The following is a 27691-nucleotide window of genomic DNA, read 5'->3' as shown; positions in this document are numbered from 1 at the left end:
AAATTATGATCTATTTATATAGTGTTATCTAAATTTATTTTAGCTCAGACATGAGAATTTATATACATAGGTGCTTTTACAACAAACGAGCGAATGCTGCACTCGACTTCAGTCTGGCTTTCCACCAATTGTCTCAGGCTGATATTTTACGCGCACCCTGGGGACTTCGGGGCGTCACAGCTCCGAATGTAGGGGAACAAGGATGAGAGAGATCGAGGAGAACGGCGAGAGTGGGGGGAGAATGAACATAACTCATTTGGTACAAAAGCAGCATGACACATATTGTGTCGGGTGTTTCAACTTTAATTGCGAAGTCCCTCGAGCGGTTATTACCGGATTATGCCAGAGTTAACTCGATCCTCGGAAGGTTAAATTGTCAGTTTTATAGTTAGAAAGTGATTCATATTCATCGCATAGTTTATTTGAAGGGGATTGGTTGTCAATGCGATAATGTTCTTTGCAGAGTGCGGCCTGGGCTTCACTTGTGTTAGGAGATTTGACATAATGTTGAAAGGTCTTATTTATGAAATATTTATTTATTATGATCAAATTTCCAATTTATACCCCTATCTTTAATTTTTGCAATTTGCGCGGGATGAGAAACAGTTGTTATATACTATATTTTTCTATTGTTCCCAGGACAGCGTGGATGTTATACATATCATGTCTGATAATTCTGTTTTGTATATTCCTAAGTGTCAAATGGGTCGTACAGCGGAGACTATTAGGATGGTTTATGGCTCTCTCGAGGAGTTTAGGATATAACCGGGACAGTTTGCATAATGTCGTGATGACTGAACGGTCAGTAACGCTCTAAATACCAGCTAGGTTTTATGATATCCTGGTAGCACGGGTCGTGCTCGATTGTTTTTTATTGCTCCCTTGTGAAAACGAGGGTTTCAGAAATTTGTTATACTATAGATTATATTATAGAATAACTTCTATTTTTTTATTTTTGTCACTTAAAATATTTATATTGATAATTTGATATTAAAAAATCACTTTATCTATTTTTTAATCTATGATGGTGGAACATTTTCGTTTCGTATTAAACTACTCCAAACCAAACCAGTCCTGGACAAAGAAAGCCTGCTCATTTATTTACAATACAGGATTCGGATCAAATGTATAGAATTGATGGATGCCTTTGCCCAGCAGAGGGACACCTGAGGGATCTAAATAAATAATTAAACTACTCCATATCCTGCGCGTGAATGTCATACGAGGCGAATACGGGTTATCAGAATACACGAGAATAAAACATAGAGAAACTCTAAGAGAGGAAGGTAAAAGTAGATTAGAGGAAGAGAGAGAATGTAAAAGAGATAGGTATAAATAAAAATATCAAGAATATAAATATAGATATAAATTAAAATATCAAGTTGGAAAGCGGATTCTGGGCTCCGAAGCTCAACGGCTGTGAAAGGAACCATTAGCACGCTCAGATAAGAGAAAGACAACTCAAAATATGAAATAGTGTTTTTAACTTCAAACTACATTAAAGCAGCGTTTACACTTCACGTAATACAGTCTCGAAGTTGGCAAGTTCACGCCTCGTAAACTTGTTACGATAAACAACTGTGGGCGATGCTAATTAATTTAATTTCCACCTATTTAAGCCCTTCCCTTACTTTCCTAAGACTTGCTTATAACTAAACAAATATTTTAAGAAAATATGAAGTACTAATAAACTATATTTGTAACAATTTTTTATACAAATATGTCATATAAGTATCTTATGTTTAGACACAAAATGTCGGCGAAAATTTCTGATAGGAAATGGATGAAAGTCGAAAGAAATAATAAAGTGCAAATTTTTGTTGTCATTTTCTAATTTAGGTAAAAAATTACAATGTTACCACAAATAAAATATGGCGGTTAGTTATATTCATGAAAGCGGGGCAATGTTGATTGTTATACGGAATTCAAACAAAATTTGTTTCTGTTCATTCACAAAGAATTTCAATAAAAAAATTGTTCCTAATCTTACGCCATATTTTTATGATAATGTATTACTTGCGTATCTGAGTGAATATAACTAAGAATTAGTAATAATATTCCTTCAGTTCAAATTTAATTGATTCTTCTTCTAAAAAGCCCAAAAGTATATCATTAAGTTTATAAATAAACGAAACCGAATACAGAAGCTAGTGTTAAAAATGTTCAAAGCTCAAATCAACAAAGAGCTCTGTTAACAAACAGGCATTGTTTCTGATGTTAAAACTCTCAAGCAGACAGACATTGAGTAAAACCACTTAAGTTACAAGTACCCATTCGAGTGTTGAGTCAGGCGCACAAAACAACTCATGAAAACCAAGATGGCCGCGAGAAAAGTAAAGTAATTATGGAACAACTATATTAATTAAGTATTATTAACTTGAAAAGAGAATTAAAAGTTATTAAATTAAAATTATTTAGATTGTATTACGATTGACCCTTGTCCAAGTTTCACGATAATTTACTGATAATTAATTCTGTTTAACTTTCTTTCCCTTTATAGGGTACAGTAGTCCTAGAGACAAAGAACCTTTATAGTTTCGCCATGTCCGTCATCCGTCCGTCCGGCCGCGGTCTAGCTCAAAACTATTCGTATTAGAACGATGCAATTTGGTCTAAGATACAAATTTGAAAGAGTACTTCCCCTACACGTGAAGAGAGTTATTTTCATCTTTCCTAAGTGTGGGGTATTGTGGAATAGGTCTTTCAAAAATAATACCTGTGTGGGAAGACCGTTTTTAGATTTAGTAAACTGTTCATAAAATATTAAGCTTTAAAGGTCGCCCTTTCTACCAACGAAACGCTTGTTATTAGGAATGCATACGTATTATCATTACCATTAGTACTCATTTTATAACAAAATTAGAATGAAAACTATCAAACCGAAGTTAGCTTTATAAGTTTGCGAGTAATAGTCGTCCAACTGTATTCTACTATAAAACTTCTGGTGGCTTGGTACGAAAGTTTCGGTCAGTGAATGCCACTCGCACTCGTCTGGTTATTGTAGTAAACTATTGTGCGTGGACTGACACGCACTTGACCGGTTATTTCTTTCCCTCTTTCGCAATGCTGTCATTACCATCATTGAGTTCATCGTAGATTTTTACAAACTTTTATTAACTTGTATGTATGTTGGGGTGAAATTTTGTAAATAACAATCTTCAACAGAGTTGGAATATTGAGCACACGTTTCGTTTTAATGACAATGCATTATAATGATAAGCATGACTTGATGGTGACTCAGGACCAGCTCCCTACGAAGGAACTCCTCATCGGTTTATTGTTTTTTTTTTAATCATGCATTGAATGCAATAAGATCTTCTTTGACAACAATAAAAGCTTGTGACAAAAATGTCTTTTTTTTCTGCCGAAACATTCTGTTTTCTAACCTATGACAACAATATCATGGCAGATGTTGCCAAGGACTTGTTATCAAAACAGAAGATGGCGATGATTGTACAGCTAAGGAAATGTTTGCAGAGTTCCTGATTCGTTTATTATTGACAGTGTCGTGCTTTAACCTACGGCTATAGAGAGAAATATTTACATTGTTATGTAATTATGTTTGCTCGTAGTTTTGGTTTTTGTTTTAGCGAGAGAAACGTCTGTTTGATTAATTATGTTGTTAAATTAAAATACGTTCATTTGTTCATTGAAAATTATATTGAGTAAATTCATTTTTTGTCCAGTTCAGAAAAATAGTCAAAGAAATATTTTGAAAATTCATTTCGGAATGAACACATAAACATATTATACCTATTTGTATTCGACATCCGAAATGCCAATACGTTGTAGCTTTTTAAATTACTATATGATATAAAGATTGACATGAAAACGTGCCTGTGAAAGTCTAATTCCCGAATAAATGATTTGATTCGATTCGATTCGATAATATACAAATACCTCTTTAACAAAGCATATGATATATATTTTTTTACTATTTCAGAAGTTCCGTATGATTGTTCCTATGAATTTCGTAATTAAAATTGCCAACAGTTGCACCCAAAACTAGTAGTCGAAACTCATAACCACTTTTTCCAGCAGGGGTCAAAACCAAACAGATACACCTGTAAGGCGTCAAAGTATTTGTTTTCCATCGCGGGCAGCTGTTTGCCGGGCCTATTTGCTTAGATTGTTTGCCCAGCCCTGATTGTTGTTCGACAATCTGATTTGTCGAGAGGACGGACAATATTTGAACAACGGCGGCCATATTTCTTAAATTGGGATCTGTTTGGTAATTTGTTAATGTAGCTTTTGTTTTCGGGCTCTGTTGGCTTGATTTCGTCGTCTTAACGCGGAATCTTCTTAGAATTTATTGGATAACATTTTTATTACTACTACGAAATGTTTGCTTATTGGAATGTTTTTAGAATGGTCAAGTTTATTTACTTTACTTCATAAATACTAACAGCTAAGAAACTACACAGAATTATTATAAAAAGTAAAAAGAAAATAGGGAAAGGTATAAAAAGCTCTGAATGTTATACGTAACGAGGTCTAAAATGTTATACTTAATTTACGTATTCGTTAGAGAGATATTTAATTTTAATTGCAACAATTATATTAACATTGTACATTATGCAATTTTCAGAATATGAATAGCCTCGTCTATATGACCTATTTGAGCCAGCGCCAATCTTGTGTGTGTTGCCGAATAATTGACTGTCCAACAATGAGACCTTAGGTCGAAATTTACATTCAATTCAATTCAAAGCAATACATGATTTGAATGGAATATGTCTGGCAAATAATATTTCATGTGTTACTAAAATAGTCTGATAATAATTATTTATTACTGCGACTGAGGTGTTGTTAAAATGCATGCTGCGAAAAAAATATCTGAACCGTTTGAGCGTGAAGAAGTAACAAACTTACTCACAAACTTTCGCCTTTATAATATTAATGTTATAAAGTGAGATTATTATTATTTTTTTTTAAGAAAATGAAAAGCGGGGTAAACGCTATAGCAACAACGAATGTTACCTCAACCACATTACGAGAATAAATGGTTTTTGATTTAATTCGGATATTGTTATTTCTAGCGATTGAACAAATTCGTATATCCAATTATTTAGAGTTTTAATATTGGTTGATATTGGGAATTTGAGTGTTATTATCTTTTAATAACCTAACCTGAAATATAGAAAAAAAGAAAATTTATCATAATCTTTCATATTCATATGCGAATTAACGAAATGGAAAAAAAAAACAAAATTCAATGAAGACGAAGCCCAGAACAAAATCCGACAATATACAAACAAAAGATTAAGTGATATATCGAGTAATTAACCCAACACTATTCCATCGCTATTCCCGCGCAACTTGAATTTATCGCTAAATACACAACCTTTTGTGTCTAAAATTGGTTAGTAAAATACATTTTTCAGGACGTGACCTTTAATCCGATAGCAGCAAGGTTCATAATGTGTGCATATTTGTGGACGTGCCTCCCGGGCATATTGGGCGCCGTTATCTATTGATGGCACTCATAATCTAGGTAATATGTGAGCGCGAGTACCAGCGCAGGGTTGCCGCCAAACATTATCTAACTTTCACCAATATTAGAATTAAAAATAAATTCTACGTCATGTATGTAAGTCCTTTAAAAATATACAATTACTTATAAGGTATTTAATAAAAGGAAGAAAAAAGATCAATTTAAGGCTAATTCGCAATTAATTTGGTTAGGTTTACGCTTGTTCACTGTACTTGCTACACTGACTAAAAGCGTCACTAATTTCAAAAGATTTTCTTTAAGAATACTTATAATACATAATATGTAAATTGTACAAAAAAAAACCTAATATTTTTTTGAATGTGCGCATCTTTGTGACAGTAGCCTAAAAACAGAGAGATAACCCTGAATTCCCATTACAATGTCTCGGGACACAGTTGCAATCAGGGATGTGACGTCGTGGAACCCGGGCTCAGTGTAAGAAAATTAAAAATATTCGACTGTAATTTTGCAACCCTCCGCCTACCTGACGTCAACCATCTTTGGAAATGCTATTGTTTTAACTTTCAGTTACCGTCCCATTGTCGCTTCGAGCGAAATCTACAACAGAACCATGGATCAATTATATTAATATACTTATCACGCTTTCAAAACTTTTTGAATAACCCAATTTCAGACAAACATGGCGTCAAAAGCTCTACATACACATGTGCTTTCAAATAAATATGAGTGCGGAAATTGATACCGGAAGCTTCGCGCGGAAGTCGACGCCAGTCGGGCTCTCTTATCTCGAGGCAATGATGGTTGAATCATGGACAAAAATTTTCTGGTCTTATAATAATGTTTTTTCTTTTATCTTGGGAGGAGGACTTTGCCCAGCAGTGGGACTCAAAAGAATGATTTAAAAAGCTTAATCGATTATATTTCGACTGATAATATTTCCGGTTGAATTCACGGTAATGACACGTGGCAGTCCGAAGTAGAGTCCGTTTAAATGAATTAACTCTTAAAACTGAAGATTCGACTATGCTTTGACAACCAGCCGCCTGTCTGTAGATCTCTGGTATTAGGAACTAGAAATTTGAATATTTTTTTCTCGTTCGTAAATCCGTTTCCATACTAATGTTATAAATGCGAAAGTTTGTCTCATTTTCAAAGGTGGTCGCTGCTGGATCGATTTTTATAAAATTTAGAATTGATATAGTTTATATACCCGGGGTCAGACATAAGCTAACGCTGAGCTGCAGGTAACAGCTAGAATTGTATTAGATTTTTTTTTTTCCATTTAAATATTTTTTTATAAAATTTGCAAAGCATTATTTTATGTTTGAAAGTTGAGCAAGGATTATGAATGGAACATAAGATTTTATTCTATCGCCCTGTAAGATAAAGAAATTAAAATTGATACTTTTTCCGAAATAAACCGAGATCTTATTCTGCGCTTTAAAAGCCAGTAACGGCAACTAAAGACTCCATTACGGCCCCGCAGCGCCCATAATTACACAATAACGGTGACACCGGGCCCTGCCAGGGCCGGATTTAGATGGAAATATAGCTTATAGTGGTTACGGGCCCCGCATCAGCTTTGGGCTCCACGCATAAATGTTTTTAAACTACAAGGTCTAAGTTACACTCTTTTTATATTAAACGTGCTTTATCGTTTTTCAAATTATGATTATAAAGTTAACAAGCGCTGATATCAAGAAGTAAAATAATCATTTCATTATAACGGAATCGCAAAACGGCAAAAGCCACATCTAATGTTTTTATATTTCAAATGTGTTTTTTCCATCATCCTTCATTAATGATAATGTCTTATAAATGGGTTACAAAGGTGGGTATGAGCTCAATGCGAGAAATACGTGTGTTTTAGCAAGTAGTAATTTTAAAATAAACAATATGATTGCTGCTTTTGTTTTATAAACGAACAATTTCTAAAATACTACTTTTCTTTTTTGACATAATATTCGAAATGAGTTTCAAAATATCGCATTGGCTAGGGCCCCGTCATAGCCAGTCCGGCCCTGGCCCTAGAGGTCTCGAGGTAAGTCATAGTAATTTGTCAATCGCGGATCTAAGGAGTGTAGGGTGAAGGGATGTTAGGTGGCATGTTTTTGGGGAATGATTTTGGTAGCGAGATTAGCGATGTGATTTTGTTTTTTGATCGTCTAAAAAGCTTCTTTACTCCTTTTGATCTTGGCGTGATATTTGTTATTTTATCCGTACTTCGTAAGTATACTGGCGCAGGAAAAAAATATAATCAAAAATTTCAAATGCTGTTTCGATATTTGTTATTAGAATGAAAACAAAATGTTTTGGAGCCAATTACTACATCTCCATTAGATTGGGTTTAGTTCGCAAACATTCAATTTTATCCAAAATTCGTTTAAATTCTGCTGCAAAATAAAACTGTCATAATAAGAATATTTAATTTTTTTCTGATTCGATTAAAATCTTTATATTCTTAGTAACAAACAGATGTTAACATTCAACAAAACAAATTCTGTTATGTTTTAATAAAGAGTGATCAAGCTGTTACATTTTAATTAAGTAATAAAAACACTTCAGTACTTGTGTTTCCTCAGCCGCTCGGGGGTCAAGTCTAGATATTTGTTATTTTAGTTTAGAAAGTAATATATTTACAAGAAAACGAAAACAAGAAATACAATGTTTCAGCAACACGTTTCCCGTACATCTTAATAAAGAGCAGGCGCTCCCGCTATTTCCCCGAAGCCTACCTGGCCCCGAACGAATGGCCATGATACCAACGGTTATACCATTATTATGTTAATAGCATTTAGGTACTGCTATTCACCCTAAGGGTTAATTTATTAATGCACTCTCATAATTTTCAATTGCAATTTTAATTAACAAATTGTTTTAGATTACGGTTCTGACTTTAATTGTTGTTATACTTTGAGATTTATTGGTTGAACGTTGTTTAAACGCCGTAGACAATGGTTAAACATTTTATAACTTTCATTTACAGGTACAATATTCTTATGAAAACTATTCCGTTTTTGTGTTCTATATTATTTGTGTTTGTTGCTTATTTAGTCACTTTCTTCTGTTTCTATTTGAGAGGATTTTTATTGACGCCTTTGGTAACTATTTCCGTGCCTACTTACGTTTTCAAACGAAGATGCTGAATGTGTTATTATAAGAATAATTATATTTTCGGGTTGAAATGGAGTTTTCGTGATAATGTTTTGTCCCGGAACTCGTTACGATAGATTTTTATTATTAGTGATGTATATTTATTTTAAATAAAATAACATTTATACATTTAGTCAGAAATTATTGCAAAAGCACGAATCTATTTTTAAGATAGCGTCATTTAATTCCTGAATGGGACTTTCTGTCGTCCTGACTCTTTACTTCATAAACCCTCAAGCATTTTGATGGCAAACCTATCCTTCGAAAGATGACAGCCTCTGCAGAACACTCACCTTTATCTCTAACAAAATACAGGTAAAAGTCGCGTGTCAATCACGACAAACAGTCAAGAGGCGACGAGGACCCTTGCGCGTCAGACTCAAGACTCGAATTTATTTACGAAAACAAATTCCTCTGTTTGCGGGCACAAAATAAAATATTACAGAGCTAAAACATTTTAAGAACCGCCCATCATTTCAGCAGACTCGCAAAATTTTCGTCAATGCTGTTACAGCTCAACTGACAAGGCTTTTTATTCCTTAATCATAATGTATAATTTCCACGACAAGGTAAAGCAGCTCCCAATCACCGCATTCACAAGTATGGGAAACTGTATAATTTTGAATATAATAAAGAGTTAATGAGTGAGTGAAAGAGTGAGTAACCGGGACAGTGCTCCTAACCAAACATGTGCAACAAAACCATTTAAAACTCTGTTCAAATCGCCACTTCTGTCTCTTCTATAAACCTCAGCACGGCCGTCCTTTTCGTTAGCCTGATTGTGTTTGTTAATTGCGTGTTGAGGGCTGTTACGTCGGAACTATGCTGGTTATTTGTTTACTAAGAGTTTTTATTGTGTTATTTCACATTCCATTGTATGTGTGAATGTCTTATTATATGTCTACGCGCCTGCTTGCCTTACGCCCAGGTTTACGTTGATAGGTGGTCGTAACATTCATGCCAGATGCTTTCAAGCGACTTGAATAAAATCTGACACCAGTGTTAGCAATGACACACTCGAAAAGAAGAAGAAGAAATTTGCATTTGCATACGCATTTATACGTCTTAAATTATAGCAAAAAATCCGTGAACGCCCGAGCGTAAATCTGGCGAATTACATAGGCGTATGTATTTACCTGGCGCTACCCACCTCTGGTCCTCGCAGATAACGATAAAGCAGGAGTTTACTATCCCAAGTCCTTATTTAGTAGCAATCGGCAGGATTGAAATAAAGAGGGTTTATGTGATATCGAGAAAATATTAAAAAAGGACATCGGACCCACTTGTCGTAAAAGGGTGGCAGGTTTCGGGCACAGCGAAGGCGACGCGACGGCCGGGATATGGAACTGCGAGATTTCATTATACCTCTGTATTTTTTTATCTATTCTTTATCTTAAGCGGACTTGAAGAAAGAGCAAGCTTTACGTGTACGATAATATTCCTTTCTCGAATTATGTCTACCGGAATATCAACTACGATTTTGGCATGATAATTGAAAATATATTATTGAATGTTACCCTACTGTTTTTGGTAATTTTAAATGTACCTATGAGAGATAAGTATGTAGTATATTAAATATACATAACACCTTTTTTGAAATATACATTTTATGCAAATAAACAAATAGTTGATTGAAAGATTTGACAATTGGCTACTTTTCTAATATAAAAACATATGGAGCTACGTGACAGTTTTATGACGTCCCGATTTTTGAAGTCAAAATTCACTCTTTATTCTCGTATGCTATAATGAAAATAAAAACATAGGAACGATTAATGAAATTGATATTTTAATTATTTTGTTTGGTTATGGTAGTTTAAAGGTATTTATAATTTTGTATTATGTATAAATTATGTACACTTTTTACCCAGTTAAATAGCCAACTTAAAAAGAGTTTTACACATAGCTTGTCAGTGCTACAATGCCTTATCCACAACCCTTTATATCTTGCAATCTCGAGCTCGAGGGCCTCAGACTGCGCGCCCGAGTTGACTTTCTATAAATAGATTTAATATTCGACCAAAGCGTTCCCTCTTTACTATTTAAATACGTCGATGCGGCTCTTTAGGATAAAATATTATTTCCTTTCTTTGAATAGTTTGTACCTATTTATGACATTTTATTAAAATAATGTTGCCCAATAATGTTTGCTCAATTCTCGTCAGTATAAAAAAGAAATTAAAATTTTGAATATTCGGTTGTGATTTTAGAACCGACCTGCCTAACGTCGACCCTTCTAGATAATGCCATTGTGGCCTATCAGTGCCAATACTATGGGTCCCCTAATTGCCTACTATTACTATCAGCGAGGCCGTGGAGCAGACTGCAGACCAAATTCTTAGAAAAAGCTTTGAACATTATTTATTATTGCTTTATATCCTGAAGAAAGAATTTAATCATAATAAAAGCTTGTAAAAAACAGTTTTACAAGCTTTTATTATTAGTTAAATTCACCTCTTCATGTCTCGATGTTGCAAATTATTTCACCTACTTCCACTTGCACAGAGCTGAGATTCCCCACGTCGCGGCGCTTCAGTTTCCATGACAGACGTGCATTGTCCTAAAGCGCTAGATTCGTCTTACAAGGAGGGAATTACTCAACGGTTTACTGCACGGACTTTATTCAATAAGACAATAAAAGCTTGTGGCAAAATGTCGTTTATGTAAAAACTTGTTTTAACAAACTCAATCTACCAACGCTAGTATGGCTTTTAAAACAAACCCAGAACAAGAAATGTAACATTCAACTATACAGACAGACACTAACTACATAACAATCGATTGTAGTCAACTGAAGTTTGTTTCTTTGTTACACCTTCACGCCTCAACAATTTCAAGGCACGGGTAAGACAAGACCTTGATAATATAGAATATTGACTCTTTTTCCTAAAAGTCTTTGATTGTGTGTGTATTAAGTTTACTATTGAGTTACTGGGCACCGAATCCGCAGTAGTTTCGAATTTAAAATTAACCGTTATGAAATCAGCTCTGTATTCGATGACATTTGATGAACACATGAAGACTGAAGTAATTAAATCATTTGTTGCACAAAATGCTGGATTTCTGTGTTAAGTCTTATTTTCTACAAGCAGTACTTTATACCTCTATTCAGAGACAACAAAATGACTTCACACCATCCATTTTTCAAGTTAAATTGCACAAGTTTCTCACAGAAAGCAATTTGGACGTCGTCAAACAACGGCCGTCGTCACTTTGCATGTTCCCTTCTGACCCTCGACCGCGCTCGGGAGAAGGGATTTGCATGAAGGGACCGAATTAGAAATGCTAAAGTATGCCTGCGTTGAGTGACTGGTGGAAAGGTAACACACATGGACGCAGATTTTGCCTTTTTGTAACGAATTTGATACGAAGATATATTTAATTGCATTTGTGTAAATTCATGCAAAAATAATCTTGAAAACAATGTTTCTTTCAATTAATTTCAATATCGTGTTTCTATAACAGTTTGTATGTGTAAAGAAGACTAGCTGCGCCCCTGTGCTTCGCTCCCAGGACTTTAGGATAAAAGTTATGCACAATTCTAGGCTATATTCTACCCGCGTAAATAATTTCACCGAATGTCGTTCAGTATATTTAGCGAGATCGAATAATAAACATCTTCACACACACACACATCTTATATTTCGTATCTATAATATTTGTGGGGTAGTGCTGATAAACTTGCAGCTATTGACAAAATGCGACGTAGAAGAAAATAATTTTAAAAAGTTTATTTAATACTGAGAACAAAACTTGAATAATAATTTCCTTCGAAATTACAGAACAAAGAAAAATTAACACGAGCGTGAATTATCCAAGAGAACCGTGTACATATTTATTTAATAATTTTCTGACGCCATTTTTCATTGTCAAGCAGATTATTGTTGAGATGAAAAGGTCTTGTCTGTCGATCCGCCGAAATTAATTATGTTGAGAATAAATTGTTGATTCTATGAAGATATTAATTAAGACTTTGGATAAGAATAGAAAGGCTATGATACGTTCTTAAGAGCATTTTTTAGACCAATAAAAGGGCTTACTCCATGCATAGAAGCAGAGATAAGGTCGATCAAGGAGAGGGCAATACAGATTTTTCTCATAGGAGATAATCATAACGCTATGCGGAGTCAATTCATCAATTCAATGTTTACACCGTAAGGGATAAATACGTTATACTATGTCTGTATATGTAAGATAAAGGCAGAAACAAATGCATACTATTACACGCTCCAAATCACAACTAGGTACATTTTACTTAATTTTAATAATTTACATAAAAATAATATTACTCCGTTAAATGGCTCCGCCAAAGATGTGAATGAATTAATAAAAATCTTTTTTGTTTTATTATAACACGCTTTTTTCTCAAACAAATCAAAATGGTGAACTTTTGTAAGTACTAAATCTACTTATTTAGAGGAAATTGTAATTACAAACGAATGTATGCGATGTAGTAGATGAAAGCTCCATAGTGTCTCACATCTTCTCTATCTTATGCCAATGAAGGTCTTCAGCCGAGCTCCGCGTGACCAAAATGGAAGCGAAAAGAGGATATGAAAAGCCAAGAAGGTTTTATATGGACTAGAGAGCTGCCGTGCGTCTGAAACGACAGGAAAATATGAACTTTTACAATGAAAAAATATGAGGTTCATAGATCCCAGTTAAAAACATACATTCAAAAAGTTATATAGGTAATGTCCTAGAGTTATTTAAGTTTCAAAATAAACTTAATCTTATTTCTCGCTAAATTATAATGAAAATACAAGGTTTCTACGTCAGAATTTTCCTCAACAACATAAAAATTAATTAGAGTGAAGTTTGAAAATCCATAAAATGTATCCAAAAATAACATTTTCTCAAACATTCCAACTTGTGCGTCCTCCGGAGCCTTATTAAGGCGATAACAAATGGATGTCGATAAAAAACGAAGGAAACGTCAATGGAGCCTTAAATTAGACGATAAAAATGACAAAACTGCCCAATTAGGGGCGGCAAATGTGTTATTTTCACTGAAGTTGAAGTCGAAATGATCTCTCCTTTTAATTTGAACATTTCAATGATCTTTTTTGGATTTATAAAAGTAAACTGAAACATAATTTTCCGTGTTCATGGTTACCACGTGTGATGTATTTATTGGCAGTGACGTAATCGACACGCTAATCTAAAGAACGAGATAAACTATGGATCTTGTAACAATACATACTTTAATTTTTTAAATGCGTAAGTCTGCCTATCTTTTCCGCTTTCACGGCTAAACTGTTGGACCGATTTTGATGAAATTTGGTATGCGTGTAGTTAAAGACCCCATTCAGACATTTCTATTGCAACTAATTTGTATTAATAAATTTGGAAGCTAACTTTCCATGAAGTCCCAAAACATCTGTCATTGGCTTGCGGGGGAGGCGATTCTATTTTGGCTTGTTGTTTTGTCTAACATTCGAGATTGGGTTTTGCGTCAAAAAGCAATCTTGCATGCAGTCCCGCGCTTGTTTCCGAATATTTGACGTGTAAAAGCCACAGACATACGAATGCAGACTGTTTGGACTGCTGTGACATAAACCTATGTTCAGTTTGTCATGCTTGGTGATATGTTTGCAATAACTTTATTTTTTCTAGTTGTTGTGGGCAAAATAACCGTAATAACTATATTATACGAAGTACATAGATTAAAATTTATATAAGAATGTCAACGCCGGACTTGTCCCATGTAGGGATCTCTTAATGACAACGGTCGATATATTTGTGCTTTTGTCGTTATAAAGAAAATTATACTTGAGGTAGATACCCACTGTAGATACTGTAGGTAACCACAACAATGTGCACCCATTTCACGCTGATCACCAACAACATCAACAATTTATTAACAAAGAAGTTAGTTCCGAGAGCTTAATGCTTATTTCGCACGCAACGACTTAAATGTATTTAACAGTTCTAGGTTCTTCATTTCTTAGTATACTCGAACTTAAGTGAATGAATTAATAACATAATTAACTAACAAAATGATAATTAAATGTCTACAAATAATAGTGTTGCAAATAATTATTTTTAGCCCAAACTTTTTCTTGTTCACAGTAAAATTTAATATGTTATTATTTAGATGATACTTTAGGTTTTCACAATAAAATGGCTATAATTTATAAGAAACTTCCTTATGTAGATAATATTTTAAGTATCTACATGGAAATAATGCATTTAAATTTCAATTTAATCTTCCTTGTTTTGCTGAAATTTTAGCTGTAAAATAATGTTTGTTTGCATATTCGTGTTCCCAGTGAGCCGCGTCGGGGCACACGTCGCGCTACATGCCGCAGCCGGAAACAGACCGTGTTGTGTGGTTGATGTTGTCCTATACCTAATCAATTTCTATAGACTTTCCCTTTTATTTTCATAAAAGAAAAAGTAGAAATGTAGTGACAATAACTAACTATTTACTTTTTCAGCTCATGTATGATAATAGTAAAATATAAGGAAAATAAGAAAGTCAACCTGTCCTATCGTATCCGTAGCATTTACTATTTCACTGATCGTAATGTCACTTTGATTAATTAATTTTATTTAGAGTTCACAACAACATTCAGTTGTCATCCAAGTATAGGAATACTTTAATGACAACTGGATGTTGTCATGAAATGTGTGTATGTATAGGTGTGTGGATGGGTAGTATAATCCTGGTCGATGAATTTCTAAATTCACAAAAACCGTTAAAATTTCTAACAGTTTTCGACTCTGTGATGAGTGACATCATCAACATCATGGGGCGCCATCTTCGAATTGAAGTTCGGAGGTCAGCACACGGAAACCCTCGCGGCTTTGGGCCGCTAAGTGATTTATTTAATAAGTGACATGATGCTATTCAACTCAATACTCCTAAATTGCTTTTCATCAACTACGATTTTACTTGTCGGACAAGAAATTGGTAGTAATCATAGTCGTTATTTACATATTACAATGCAACTGAGGCGTGGCGAGGTGGACTCATGTCTTTTTGTCCAACAATGATAATGAATAGTAAAAGTTGAAAGAACTAATACTCGGGCAATATCCTCATTTAAATTGCCCTTTGAAACTTTTCCTTCCTTACTCTTGTTCCCTTCATCATGACCTGGACGGGAGGTCCCTGGGGAGGCGGAGTTTAAACACAGCAAAATATCTGAATTCGTAATAACTCTCCCGCGGGAAGCGGCGATGTTTACTGCGCTGTTTGCGAGTGAAGGCGTTCGAGACATTCTTCTCTTACCCCGTGAGAATTTGCAGGAAATGTGCTTGTTTTATATTTAAAAATGTTTGCTCAAATACCTGGAATTCTAACGAGGTTGTTTATTTATTCGCCTTACATGTAAAATACTAGCAACTAGAAATCCATCATAAACGTCAATTTATTGTTCTACGATTTGTTGTAAGTATATATATATATATATATAATTATAATAATTAATATATTATATATATATATATATATATATATATATATATATATATATATATATATATATAAGTTATTCAATTCATTGGATAATAAAAATATTTTTACTGACCTGTTTTTACACGTCTTGTCCGTATGACAAATTCCAAATTGTGTTTGTAATAAAGCAAAAAATTTATAAAAACAGTTCCTATAAACTTTTTCTCAGTTCTCCCGTATAAAGTACATAAGCATCCTGTTATATGGCGTCACATTAAATCTCCGTGGCTTAACGTCCGATCATTTGCTGGACAACGTGTCACCCATTATTTTATATCACGTTTGATAAAAGTCATACAGATACGCTTCCATTTTCTGCTAACTTGACAAAAGTTGTTATATTTTTAAGCAATTTACATTTGTATTTGTAAAAGAAACAATCATCAATTTATATAGATAAATGTTGCTTGAATAAAATTACCCGAACTAAATTGTCATACACGTAATATTGCTGTATATTTGTTTTGTAAAATATAATTTGTTTCAACTTAGGTATAAAAATAATTAACGAAACGAAACCGAACTAAATTGTCATACACGTAATATTGTTGTATATTTGTTTTGTAAAATATAATTTGTTTCAACTTAGGTATAAAAATATTTTCACAATTAATTTAGGAACTTCTGAAATATAAAAGACTTCTTAGAAATAAATAATTCCTCGCACACCCAGCGTTCGGCACAAATTCTAATTTAACAAAAAACTCACCATCAAGTAAAAACAGGAGTCTAAAGATGAGATGACAAATCCTTTTCATCTTGAACATCGCACTAAGTCATAACACGACTACATATAATAAATACAAAACAATAACACTAAAACGACTTTACAACTAAATTATTCGCACGGAATTTTTCGTAGCCGATGACAGCGTCGTAGTGCTGTCGTAGACGTGCGCGTGGCCCGCGCGGTTACTCGCTACTGCCGTCCGCTACGAGATGCCTACGAGTACGAGAGTTCAGTTGGTGTCAATATAATTTAGTGCGTTGGGAATCAGCCGTGTATAACGTAACTGTACAATTATGTATTTTGTATTTGTTGAATCATTCAATTTGTTTTTACTTGATTTTGATATATTTGAGAATCTTTTATAGATAGTTTTTTATTTAATTCCTATAATAGTTATTTATAGTATTTTATTTATAGTCTCTCTACCAGTGCGAGTGACAGTCGAGAAATGATAGACCGGGATTTATTTTTAAATGTTGAATAAATGAAATGTAAAAACATACAATGATCAGAATTTTGATAGATTGGTCAGCATGTAATACTTGTTTTAAATATATACGATAATTGTAATGGAATTTCCATGGATCAGTAACTCTAGGGCATAGCTTCGTTATAAAATAAAATGGTTTATTTCTCATTGTGAGATACATGTGTGTCTTGTAAGATTTTTGTAAGAGGTCCTCGTTCCGAAATACTAGTAGTAGTTTAGAGTTTTTTGTTGCTACGGAATCCTTCCTGAGCGAGTACGACTTGCTCTTGGCCAGTTTTATTTTGTTCATAGTGTAACTCGACTGAGCGTCGCACAAAATTGCTCATTACCTCGTAGGCTCCGCATCCCCTTTAATAAAGTCCACTGTGCAGATGCGTTTACATAATGTTATGGAATTTCGCGTACACATCTAAAATTTAACATATGCAGCTGATGCCCACTCTCAAACGATTTGAAACTCTATCTCGATGATATAGAGTACAATCTCTTTTAGCGTTGCGTGTTATGAAGATTTTGTCACAGGTGTGTAAAGAAATAGACAATGAAAATCGATATTTACATTATTAGGCGAAGAGAATTCACAAGTATGAATTTCAAAATGTATATTTTAGTAATATTTTAAAGTGCATGGCGTAGAAGTATACAACTTCTTGTGTCGTGTGGTTCCCATCCAAGAATAGGACCACTTCATGTCCCTCCGTCAATGTCATAGGAGACGACTAAGAAATAAGAACCACCTTGTCTTGACGTGATACCAACGCAACAATTACATTCCCTAAGGTTGACGTCAGGCAAATATGGGCAATTGAATTGATTGCAAAATAAACAAGAATAGGAAAAACAAAATACTTGCTTATATTTTATATACAAACTCCCAATATTTAATTCTTATTTGTAATGCGAGTTACGTGACAAAAGCAAGCAAGAGACGACGATTCATTGCAATACAGCATTTACCTTTGATTGTATAATCTATTAATAAGAGGCTCAATGCATCGTCGACAGTGGATAATCCCTCTTTAGTGTTTATACTCGGCGTAGCTACCTGCAGTGTGGAATCACTCGTGTGTTATAATATCAAGCGCTTTGTAAGCCGAATGGTGAAGACACAACTCACATTTTGACGTTTAGTGACATTACTGTGTTCTATGAAACACCTGATCAATAATACATAAGTAGATGAATTCAACAAAATTGTTACCAAATGATGAAAGCGTAGGCGTGGGTTGCAATAACTTTGTACTTGCTTTGTATTAAATTTTTTGTCACGATTTATTTCTAAAGTTATTTCAATAGACCCGCGAAAAAAGATGATATGTATTAAATACTACCGGCGCCTCCCGGCTTCGCTCGGGTGAAACTATAATAAATTATACACTTAAACCCTCCTCAGGAACCACACTATCAAGCACAGGGATGGACAGACTACGGAAACTGACTTTGTTTAACGCTATGTAATTATATTTAATTACTTATTTTAAACACTGAACAAATTTTTACTACTTTTGCAAAGCTACACACTAAATTGTGTTACACACTAAATTGTTCTCAGAAATGCTGAAAATTTGTTTGACTATATCGAATCGAATAGAGAAATAACTCTGAATTGACTTTGGTTGGCAAATAAACAATTCACAAAGCCAGCTTACAAAGCTTTATTTTACCTTTGTATCGCCAAATATACAGAACCTTATAACCAAAAGGTTACTTTTTTTCCATACAACAATAACAAAACTAGCTATACACTTTTTGCTCGTTATAATACTTTATGAAGACAAATCGCAATATGAAACAAGGATTTTCTTACAGTCTAGTTTCTCATCGGCGCATAGCCCTGGGGAGCCACCGGAATATTTAACGAAATGTTATCTAGATCAGACTGTATCGGGCACATGCTAGCACATAATAGAAATAGACTTTGCACCTATGTATGCCTATAGGTTATACAAGTTTATTTCATTCTTACTATGATCTAAATTCTGTGGCTGTGATGCATAAATACTGGTCATAGTAAAAAATTATATTTTTTTTTTGGGTTTATTTTTTACGCTTCTACTATATGGTCTACCACCGTGTCGTCAACCCTGTTTAGAAAAGCTGTACGTACGTACTGACTCAGCGGGCCACTGCTCCCACTGCATGCCAGAATATTCTTCTTAATACCTGTATTATTTATATTTTTAATGATGAAGCGAAATTATAGGTTCAATATCTTCTATATTTACTACTCCTAGACAAATATAACTACCTCGTATATCGCAACAAACAAGTAAGCTAAGAACCAGATCGCGAATGTTTTAGACAGCTTTCACAAATACTGGAAAACTTCAAGACAAGACGGCTCTTAATAAAATAAATAATCTATTAGCTTTGTCATCTGTAGTACCAACAGAAACAAATGGCCATCGGATTGCGCGTCGATGGCCGCCCGATCTCGGATTGATGGCGGCGATCTGTTATTCATAATTGATTATACGTCAGGCGGTTACGTTAACAAGGTGGGAGACTGGCCGAACTAACTAGTTATTTATGTGATGTAATATTATTGTCGGAAATCTGGTTCAGTACGATTCCGAGGAGAGTAGCTTCAGTTTCAACAACCCGTCGACACAATTTCGTCGAAGGAAAATATTTTAAGTAACTTGAACTCTAGATAATCATTTGATAGCTACTGTATCAAATGAAGAAACCAATGACAAAATTATTGTGTTAATTTAATATTCACTAATCGGTTAAGGATATTACGTAATTTATATATTTTTTTAATTTTTCATTGAAATATAGTACTGTTGGTTGACGATGGAGAGACATAGAGTACTTTCAACTCAAGAAATGTATAATTATTTAAGTACGCGGGAAACCCCTCTGAGGGTAGCTAGCAGGGTATAAATGTAAGATGAGTGTTTGATTCCTCTTTGAAGATAAGAATAAACTATCATCATCTCAGCCCTGTATAATACAGGAAAATCATGAGTATGATAATGACTTCAAGTACATGTTGTATAGTTCCGAACATTGTACGACACTCGTATTAAGCGTATATAGCTTCGAACATATTGGATAAACACAAAAACACTTCGCTTTCATTTGTTTATAATACATTATTCTGTTTTCGTCCGAAAACATCGGGATTTTTACGTCGACACCGTGCGCTCACATACCCAAGCCTCATTTCGGGGCTTGTACTACGACGCGTCACATCCAGCCGTTACCTTTCATGCTCGTTCTACATTGCCGCGTCACCATGAATTGTAACATTCTGATATTATCGAAATCATCGATGTATATGAATATTATACACTGTGTCGATATGAAGTAGTGTAATCACACAGCTCATTACGTTAAGCGTTCGGTGTGACAATCAAATGAGCAAATACAACGGACACAGCGCGTTGGGAAATTGATGATGTATGGAGGGAGTCTTTGTATGATGCCATTGTTCATTAGGTTAATAGAGGTTTTTTATAGTGTCAGCTTTTAGCTGAGCGCAAGCGCGTCCGCATTGAAAAGCTGTTCAAAATATTCCAGTTCAAATTTTCTCAGAAAAATGTTTGATTTACTGGCTTAATAAACATAGCTCGTACAGCATCCAATGTTTTTTCCATTGGAATTATTAAATATAATACAATTAGTTCTATATTTATGCCAGAACTTGCATTTGCAATAAAATACTAATGTCTGTACAAGCGATTTACAGATGTTATAATTTGTACAACTGTGTATTAAGGTACCAGTTTTATTTTATTTGTTTCAGTCTAATGATTGCTATAAATAAAATAATTATTAGTTTGCTGCTGACCAATAATAAATAAAATGAATTTTGGAAAAATAACATAAAACGTCGCAATAACAGATCATTGAAAACGTCAACGTAAGATAAATAAAAGCGTGAAGTCCGCATCGTCTGCCCCGCCATTACACGTCGCGGGCCACGAGCACGGGCACCCAGCCACAATTACTTTTCATGCAAAAATATCTTATTTACTTAGAAGTTAATTAAAATTCTAAGTGTCTACCCATTTTCAGTGAAATCAGGTATTTTATTTCATAACTAGCTTTTGCCCGCGGCTTCGCCCGCGTGATTTTCATAACAAAATGTCAGTAATTTTTTTATCGCGTACTCTGTAGACTGGTAAACATATATGATTCAAATTCATTTTTTTCACATCTTTAGTTCAATTTTTTGTTTCCCGCTGCGTGTCTCACTCCACTTTGAGTTCAGACTAGTCAGCAGCACATCGACCCATGCTTTATTGTGATCTTATCATGCGGTTTAAGCTTTAAAAGACTATAAAAGAAAAAATACATAACAATAGCCGTCTATATATAGAAGTTAATTAGATGTTCATTAAGTGTTGGTTGTAGAACATTGTAAAGAATAAACTAAACTGTGTTAACTATTTCAACCATGTGGGTACGCTCGTACCTATGAGATAGTAAACGGAGTAGGTGCGAGATCTAACCGGCGACCGTAAATCATTCCGGCGGCCGTGCGCCGGCCCGGTCGTTGTTTGCCGTCTTAAATTGTATTCGGAATGCCGGACGAGATTTATGCCCTGTCGATGGACTATCGATTTGCAGTTATTCGAATTGAATTGTTTGCAAAATGTGTTATCAAAATCCCAACTAAAATATTGTTAAATTAAGATTGTATATATGTATCCACTAAACTTAGTACAATTTAGAAGAAAGGCGAACTCATTCCTACTTTCATCAAGAAATAGAACAGGTTCCCGTGGGTAGTCAACGCAGGCAAAGCCGCGGGCATAACCTCATGTTTTTTATTCATTAAGTATTTCTATTAGTTATAGTACCCAATTTAAATGTTTGTTATTGTGATTTTAGAAATTTTGTGAACAAACGTTTTACGTGCAAAGCTTTTAAATTCCTATAATATAATACGGACCCAATTTAAGGGATAGGAAGAACCTCATATGTTAATCCTAAACTGTATCTGGCTGTATGAGCGGATATAATTATCTCCGCTCATACAGCCATACCCCTCAAAAAATGCTGACTAATATTATAATTAGTCTATTCAGCATTTTTTTAACATAAGTCCAAAGAATAGTTAGTAGAATAGTAATGGAGCTCTTCAAAAAGAAATTAAGAAAACGAAGCATAGTTTATTAACGTACTACGTAACTAGTTTTATAAAATATGTAAATCTGTATATTATAGTTAACCAGTCATCCAGATACCTCATACTATGTTTTTTCGTTCTAGTCAGGTCTCAATGGCTTATCTAACATCTAGAATAAACAAGTATTCAGCAGTCATTTGATAAAAAAAAAAAACAAACAAAATTGAAATCTTTATTAGATTTCAATTCAATAAAGTCATTATAGATATCAATGAACCAATGAATTGATATCTCTATTTGGGCGCAGGCATCTTCGCATCGCAGAGTTTGTCAGAATTAGAGCCGTCAGCTAAAATAATATATCTAGGAGTGAAACCTTTTTAGACTGGACTGACTGGACTTGAGACTCGTGCTACGTGTTGTAATATCCAACAGTATATAGTTATTACTGCTTAAAACTACCTCCCTGAGTATGTTTACATACTGTAATAGTATAATTTAAACAAATGCAGTTAACTGCTGCACTTGTTCAACGCGATGCATATTCAAATCAATGTGCTCATAGTTTAACGTCATTAGCAACAAGCCTCACTACAACGTATCAAAATTAAAACATATTATGATCAATGCTAGAAAATCCTTAACAATTAAAAAGGTCAAATGTGCATTGTTACATATGATGAATTTAAATTTTCGTCTAATATTACTAAACCAAATTTCAACACGAGTAATTTCCTATTGTTCTATCTACAACGTCAGCACAATAAGTGGAAAAAGTCGGACAGTAGTGCGACGGAGCGTAAAGTTAATAAGTGACGGACGCGGCGTCGCGACGCGACCCGACGCGACGCAACGCGACGCGACACGATGCGACGCGGCCTTATCTCCGCGAGCTCGCTCCGCTGGCTTCTAATAAACGAGTGTGACAACTATTTCGGCGATCTTTGTCAAAGATTTTTCTGACGATGCCTTTTGTTTTGTATTTGTTTCTGCAATGTTTCATTTAACTTTGCTTGTTACTTAGTTCCTTTGTTATAGATAGCGTATAAAGTTTGAATGGTAAAAGAGTTTTCAAATCAAAAAAGGGTTTTACGTTAATAAGTATACTTTTTCAATTAAACAAAATACATCCTTCATCTAACAAAATCATTAAAGTATACTAAAAGATTATATAGAGGTACATAAGTAAAACTGTTATAAGACTCTTTTGGGACTCTAGATTACATATTCTCTTGTAGATATAAAGAAGCGATGAAAATACAGGTTGGACAAAATGTTTGAATGATGAAGAGTGACGATGAATTACTGCAATCTGACTCACGTACGGGAGATCAATTGACTGGTCACGATCAACACTTTATTTCAGCAAACTAAATATTTCCGCCGACGAAATTTATATTGAGGAAACTTGCACTTTAGTTTGTGATTCACCTGTTCTGGGAAATATTAGCAAATGGGAGGAACAAAGAGATGACCAGGAAGGTGTTCTTCCAAAAGGACATGCTGCAAATAGTCTTGCAGTTAACGATGTCCATGGCCGTACGAAGAGGAGAAGAAAAAGTAACAAAACGGACCCTGATCGTCGACGTCATATTGCTGAAGAAGGAATTGGCAACGCATTCAGATGAGGAGATAATGATGACCAGAAACCTCAATGAAACAATAACACTGGCTTCAAGATATTGATACACTAGTTCCTCTAAATGTAATTATCGTTATGTGCTCTAATACCAGTATGTATCTCTTAACTCCCAGACCAATATGGGAGTCAATAAATTCCCGTCTAAAATATGGGTCGCGTGTCGCCGCTGTGTCTGGGAAAGCACTAAATAAATCTGAAGCATCGATCTGGGGCCCTACTATTGGAACGGCGACTTTGACGTTTCGGTAACGTAACGCCTACAATATTATACGCTGGTTGTGAATCTGAATTAAGGAATAGAAAAATTGAATGAATTCAAGACGATATGTTTTGAACTTAACTGATTGTGAAGACAGACGTTAGTATTTCTATAGTATAGGCACCAGTGCTAATTACTTTGTCGGAATACTAAGCCAGTAACATTTGTTACTTCTATTACGTACACTGCCTTTTCCCATTTCATTTGAAATCGGCCCTTTTCTTTCTGCGGTACCAGGATTGTCTAACCTGATCCTGGGTAGTTTGCTCACTGATCTCTGCACGGGTCAAAACTTTTACAACTTTCGATTTTTCCGACGATGACCATACTTCCATACTATTATTATAAATAGAAAATATTTGTTTTGTTTTTGTTTGTAACGAATAAACTCAAAAACTACTGGGCTGATTTTGATGAAATTGGACACAGAAATAGACAAATAACATAGATTACTTTTATACTAGAGAGAGAAGACAGAGGATTTTTTGGGAGAAGCCAGGGCGGGCCGATAGTGTTTAATATTTTTGTTCACTATTTATTGCTTATGGATCCCTTCCTTCCTCCCTTCGTCTGACTTTTATGCTGGAATTATACAAATGCTAAATATTTTCCGTCTATAAAATGTCGTTACGAAGTGATAATTCATCGTGCGCTGAAGATTCTGTAGTACACACCCCGGCGGAGGTCGACATTCCCTTAAACGGTTTTGTGTGTTGTGTGTTTGTCTGTGAATATTAAAAGCCACTTTGGCTGCAAACAGACATCGGAATGGAATCTAGGTATATGGACTATTGGAGGCGTTTGAAGGTTATCTAGAAACCGATTTAGCGAATTAGGCTAAGGTCTATTAGCGCCAGTGATCACGCCATCAAACTTACTAAATTTGTTGATAATTGAAATGTGAAGGTGCTTTCCACAATATTTTTAGAAATTATTAATTAATTAATAATTCCTACCTTATCTACTTTCTCAGTGCCTATAAAGAACATGTCATTTCGGGTACAGTGTGTCCCAGTCAGTCACTCACATTACTGTTAAGTAAAGCGAAAGAAATATTTTAAGAAAAGTGTAACAACATTATAGAAATGTAAAACTTTTACACAACGCTCGTGCTCAATACCCTTAAAGTCACAATACCAATTTTCTATAACATATTCCGTACCCTAAGAAAATAATATAAAAATCATTTTTATAGGAAAGCATGGGCAAAATGTATCTTATTTTAAATATTATTGAAATGAAAATAATTAAAATAGAAAGATTGAAGACGTCAGGGTTAGAAGTTGGCACTGAATGTTACATAAATTCTGTTTTTATTCGTCGGCTCTTCAGGGTTGTTTGTTAAAAATATGAGCATACGCGAGCGTGACACGGGACACCGCGGGACGCCGGGACAAGTCGGGACACTATCTTGGAGAAAAAATAAAGACTGAGCTGTTAAAACCTAATATTTCCTGGTTTTAGTGACAAAGAAACACATTGAAATAAATTTTTATTTTTATTATGGGTTTATATTATTACCAAGTGTCAGGTTTTTCTCTTCCTCTTGTAAAAATCAATAAAAAATAAGATTGTAAACTGGAAATTCTTTTCAGTGATTATTGAATCTGAACCCCATCAATAAGCTTATCATGACCTTCTAGTTTCGCAATTCTTGGCTCTGTTCACCTCGTGAAATAATAAGACGGGTTATTTTCATAATCTTCATCTACTATTTTATATCCATTGGCCAGGCATTGGCCAGGCACTGGCCTTCCCTATGGTTACGCCGGAGCCATGTAAGTATCACTTGAAATCAAACACGTTAATTTTTATTTAGCTTCACAGCGCGCGGCGTCTTTATCTCTTCCTGTTGAGAGGCGCAAGACATATCATGCATATATTTTATATAATTGAACGTGCCCAAACTTGGCAAGGCAAGTGTTGAGAAATTGCTGTTTGCCACTTACGTCCTTCTTCTGTGCGGCGGGGGCGGGGCCGCAGATTGCGACGCCGGATTATTTTGCGAAATTGTCGCAACTCTCATAAATTTAATGTATTATTTGGCAAGCGGTGGATTTTTTGAAATGCTCTTATATTTTTATGGGCGTTTGTGCTGCGCCACTGAGATCTATCTGTGAATTTTGAGAAACAAAGTAAGTTATACTATTCGCGCATTAAGAGCTCCTCAATAATTGAGAAAAGACCAAAATTAGATATGTACTACTGAAACCATATTTTAATGGGCAATTTTTCATACAAATAAATGCGAAAGTCTGTTTCGAATTCATGGTCAAACATTAAATTTATGTATATATTATAAGTTCTCCAAATGATTATCATATTGAAATAGCCACTGCTAAGAATGAACTCCTCAAGAAAGTAATCAGTGTCGACCTTCATGCCGCCGAGGCTCTTGGCCACGGCATGCTAGAGGACAGCTGGTTAGCAATGAACAACAAGTATTTTAAAATTATGCTATTTCCATAAATACCGGATCGATTCGCCCAGAAGCTGGGCTATTAATTTTTCAGTAGCTCTGTCTCGACGCCAGTCGAATACAGGAGATGTCACTTTAGATATTATGTATTCAACAAGTTTTTACTCAACATACGAGTATTTCTCCCCTCACTTTTATTTGAGTGATTCCTCAGTTGCATTTTGCCACAGCGTCGGAGCTCAAGATCCACTTTTAATGCAACTCCACATGCTTGTAAAATGACATAGATCTAAGACAGCAACCAGGCAGTGACGTAATACAAAGCGTAAGTTTGTCGTGTGCTCCGCCCTAAAATAGGCGACTATGGAACAAAAGCCTTGGCAGCTAATAGGTAATACCCACATTCACAAAGAATATTGTTGTTAGACAGGAGGCCGTCATAAAATCAAAGCCAAATCTTCAAAATTTAAAGGTTTATTCCTTACGCAGAATCAGAGCTTTCGCGTGACAGAGCCGTGGATGGAACCGAAAGCACGAGATGATAAAGTTGCGGAAAATAAAGCATCACAAAGAAACACAAGTATAATTTTGAATTTTACCTAAATGTGTGAAATCGATTGTCTTTTTCACAGGCCGATTTTTAGAATGAAGAGCAGGGACATACATTTAAACTATTCCCGAAAAAAATAGTTTCCACCGATCTCCTCGACGTGTATGATGCACATCAAATCAAACTGGAAAGTTTCAAAGCCACACGACAGTAAACAGCAACACATCGTTCCAAAAATCTGCGACATTGTGCAAAGTTCCCGATAATGTGGAGTCACAACACCAGTAACCGTATCGAGTGCGACTCACAAGGATATTGTTTGTTATTCTATTCACTTATATCATAAAAAACATTGTCTTTGAAATCTTAATAATAATTTTGTGTGATACCTGCCATTAAATAACTATACCGCATATCCTCATTCCTAATTGTTGTATTGCAACAGTAG

At 34.8% G+C, this 27691-nt stretch overlaps 1 protein-coding gene across 2 annotated transcripts in view; it reads right to left on the bottom strand.

Moving 5' to 3' along the window:
- LOC128680149 (cell adhesion molecule DSCAML1-like) overlaps window positions 1-27691 on the bottom strand; it is a 204901-nt gene that overhangs the window by 132204 nt on the left and 45006 nt on the right. Inside the window, exon 1 of one of the 2 annotated variants that reach the window (XM_053762992.1) lies at window positions 16780-16983. The exons of the other annotated variant lie outside the window; for it this stretch is intronic. Coding sequence (XP_053618967.1) covers window positions 16780-16837 — 58 coding nt within the window. The 5' untranslated portion in view covers window positions 16838-16983. Of the gene's footprint in view, window positions 1-16779; window positions 16984-27691 lie in introns of those variants that run through there. 2 annotated transcript variants of the gene reach the window in all.

This window comes from Plodia interpunctella, chromosome 23 (assembly GCF_027563975.2).
Source record: "Plodia interpunctella isolate USDA-ARS_2022_Savannah chromosome 23, ilPloInte3.2, whole genome shotgun sequence".
Taxonomy (NCBI): domain Eukaryota; kingdom Metazoa; phylum Arthropoda; class Insecta; order Lepidoptera; family Pyralidae; genus Plodia; species Plodia interpunctella.
The sequence above is the reverse complement of the archived record's forward strand: the minus strand, read 5'-3'. Positions and strand labels throughout refer to the sequence as shown.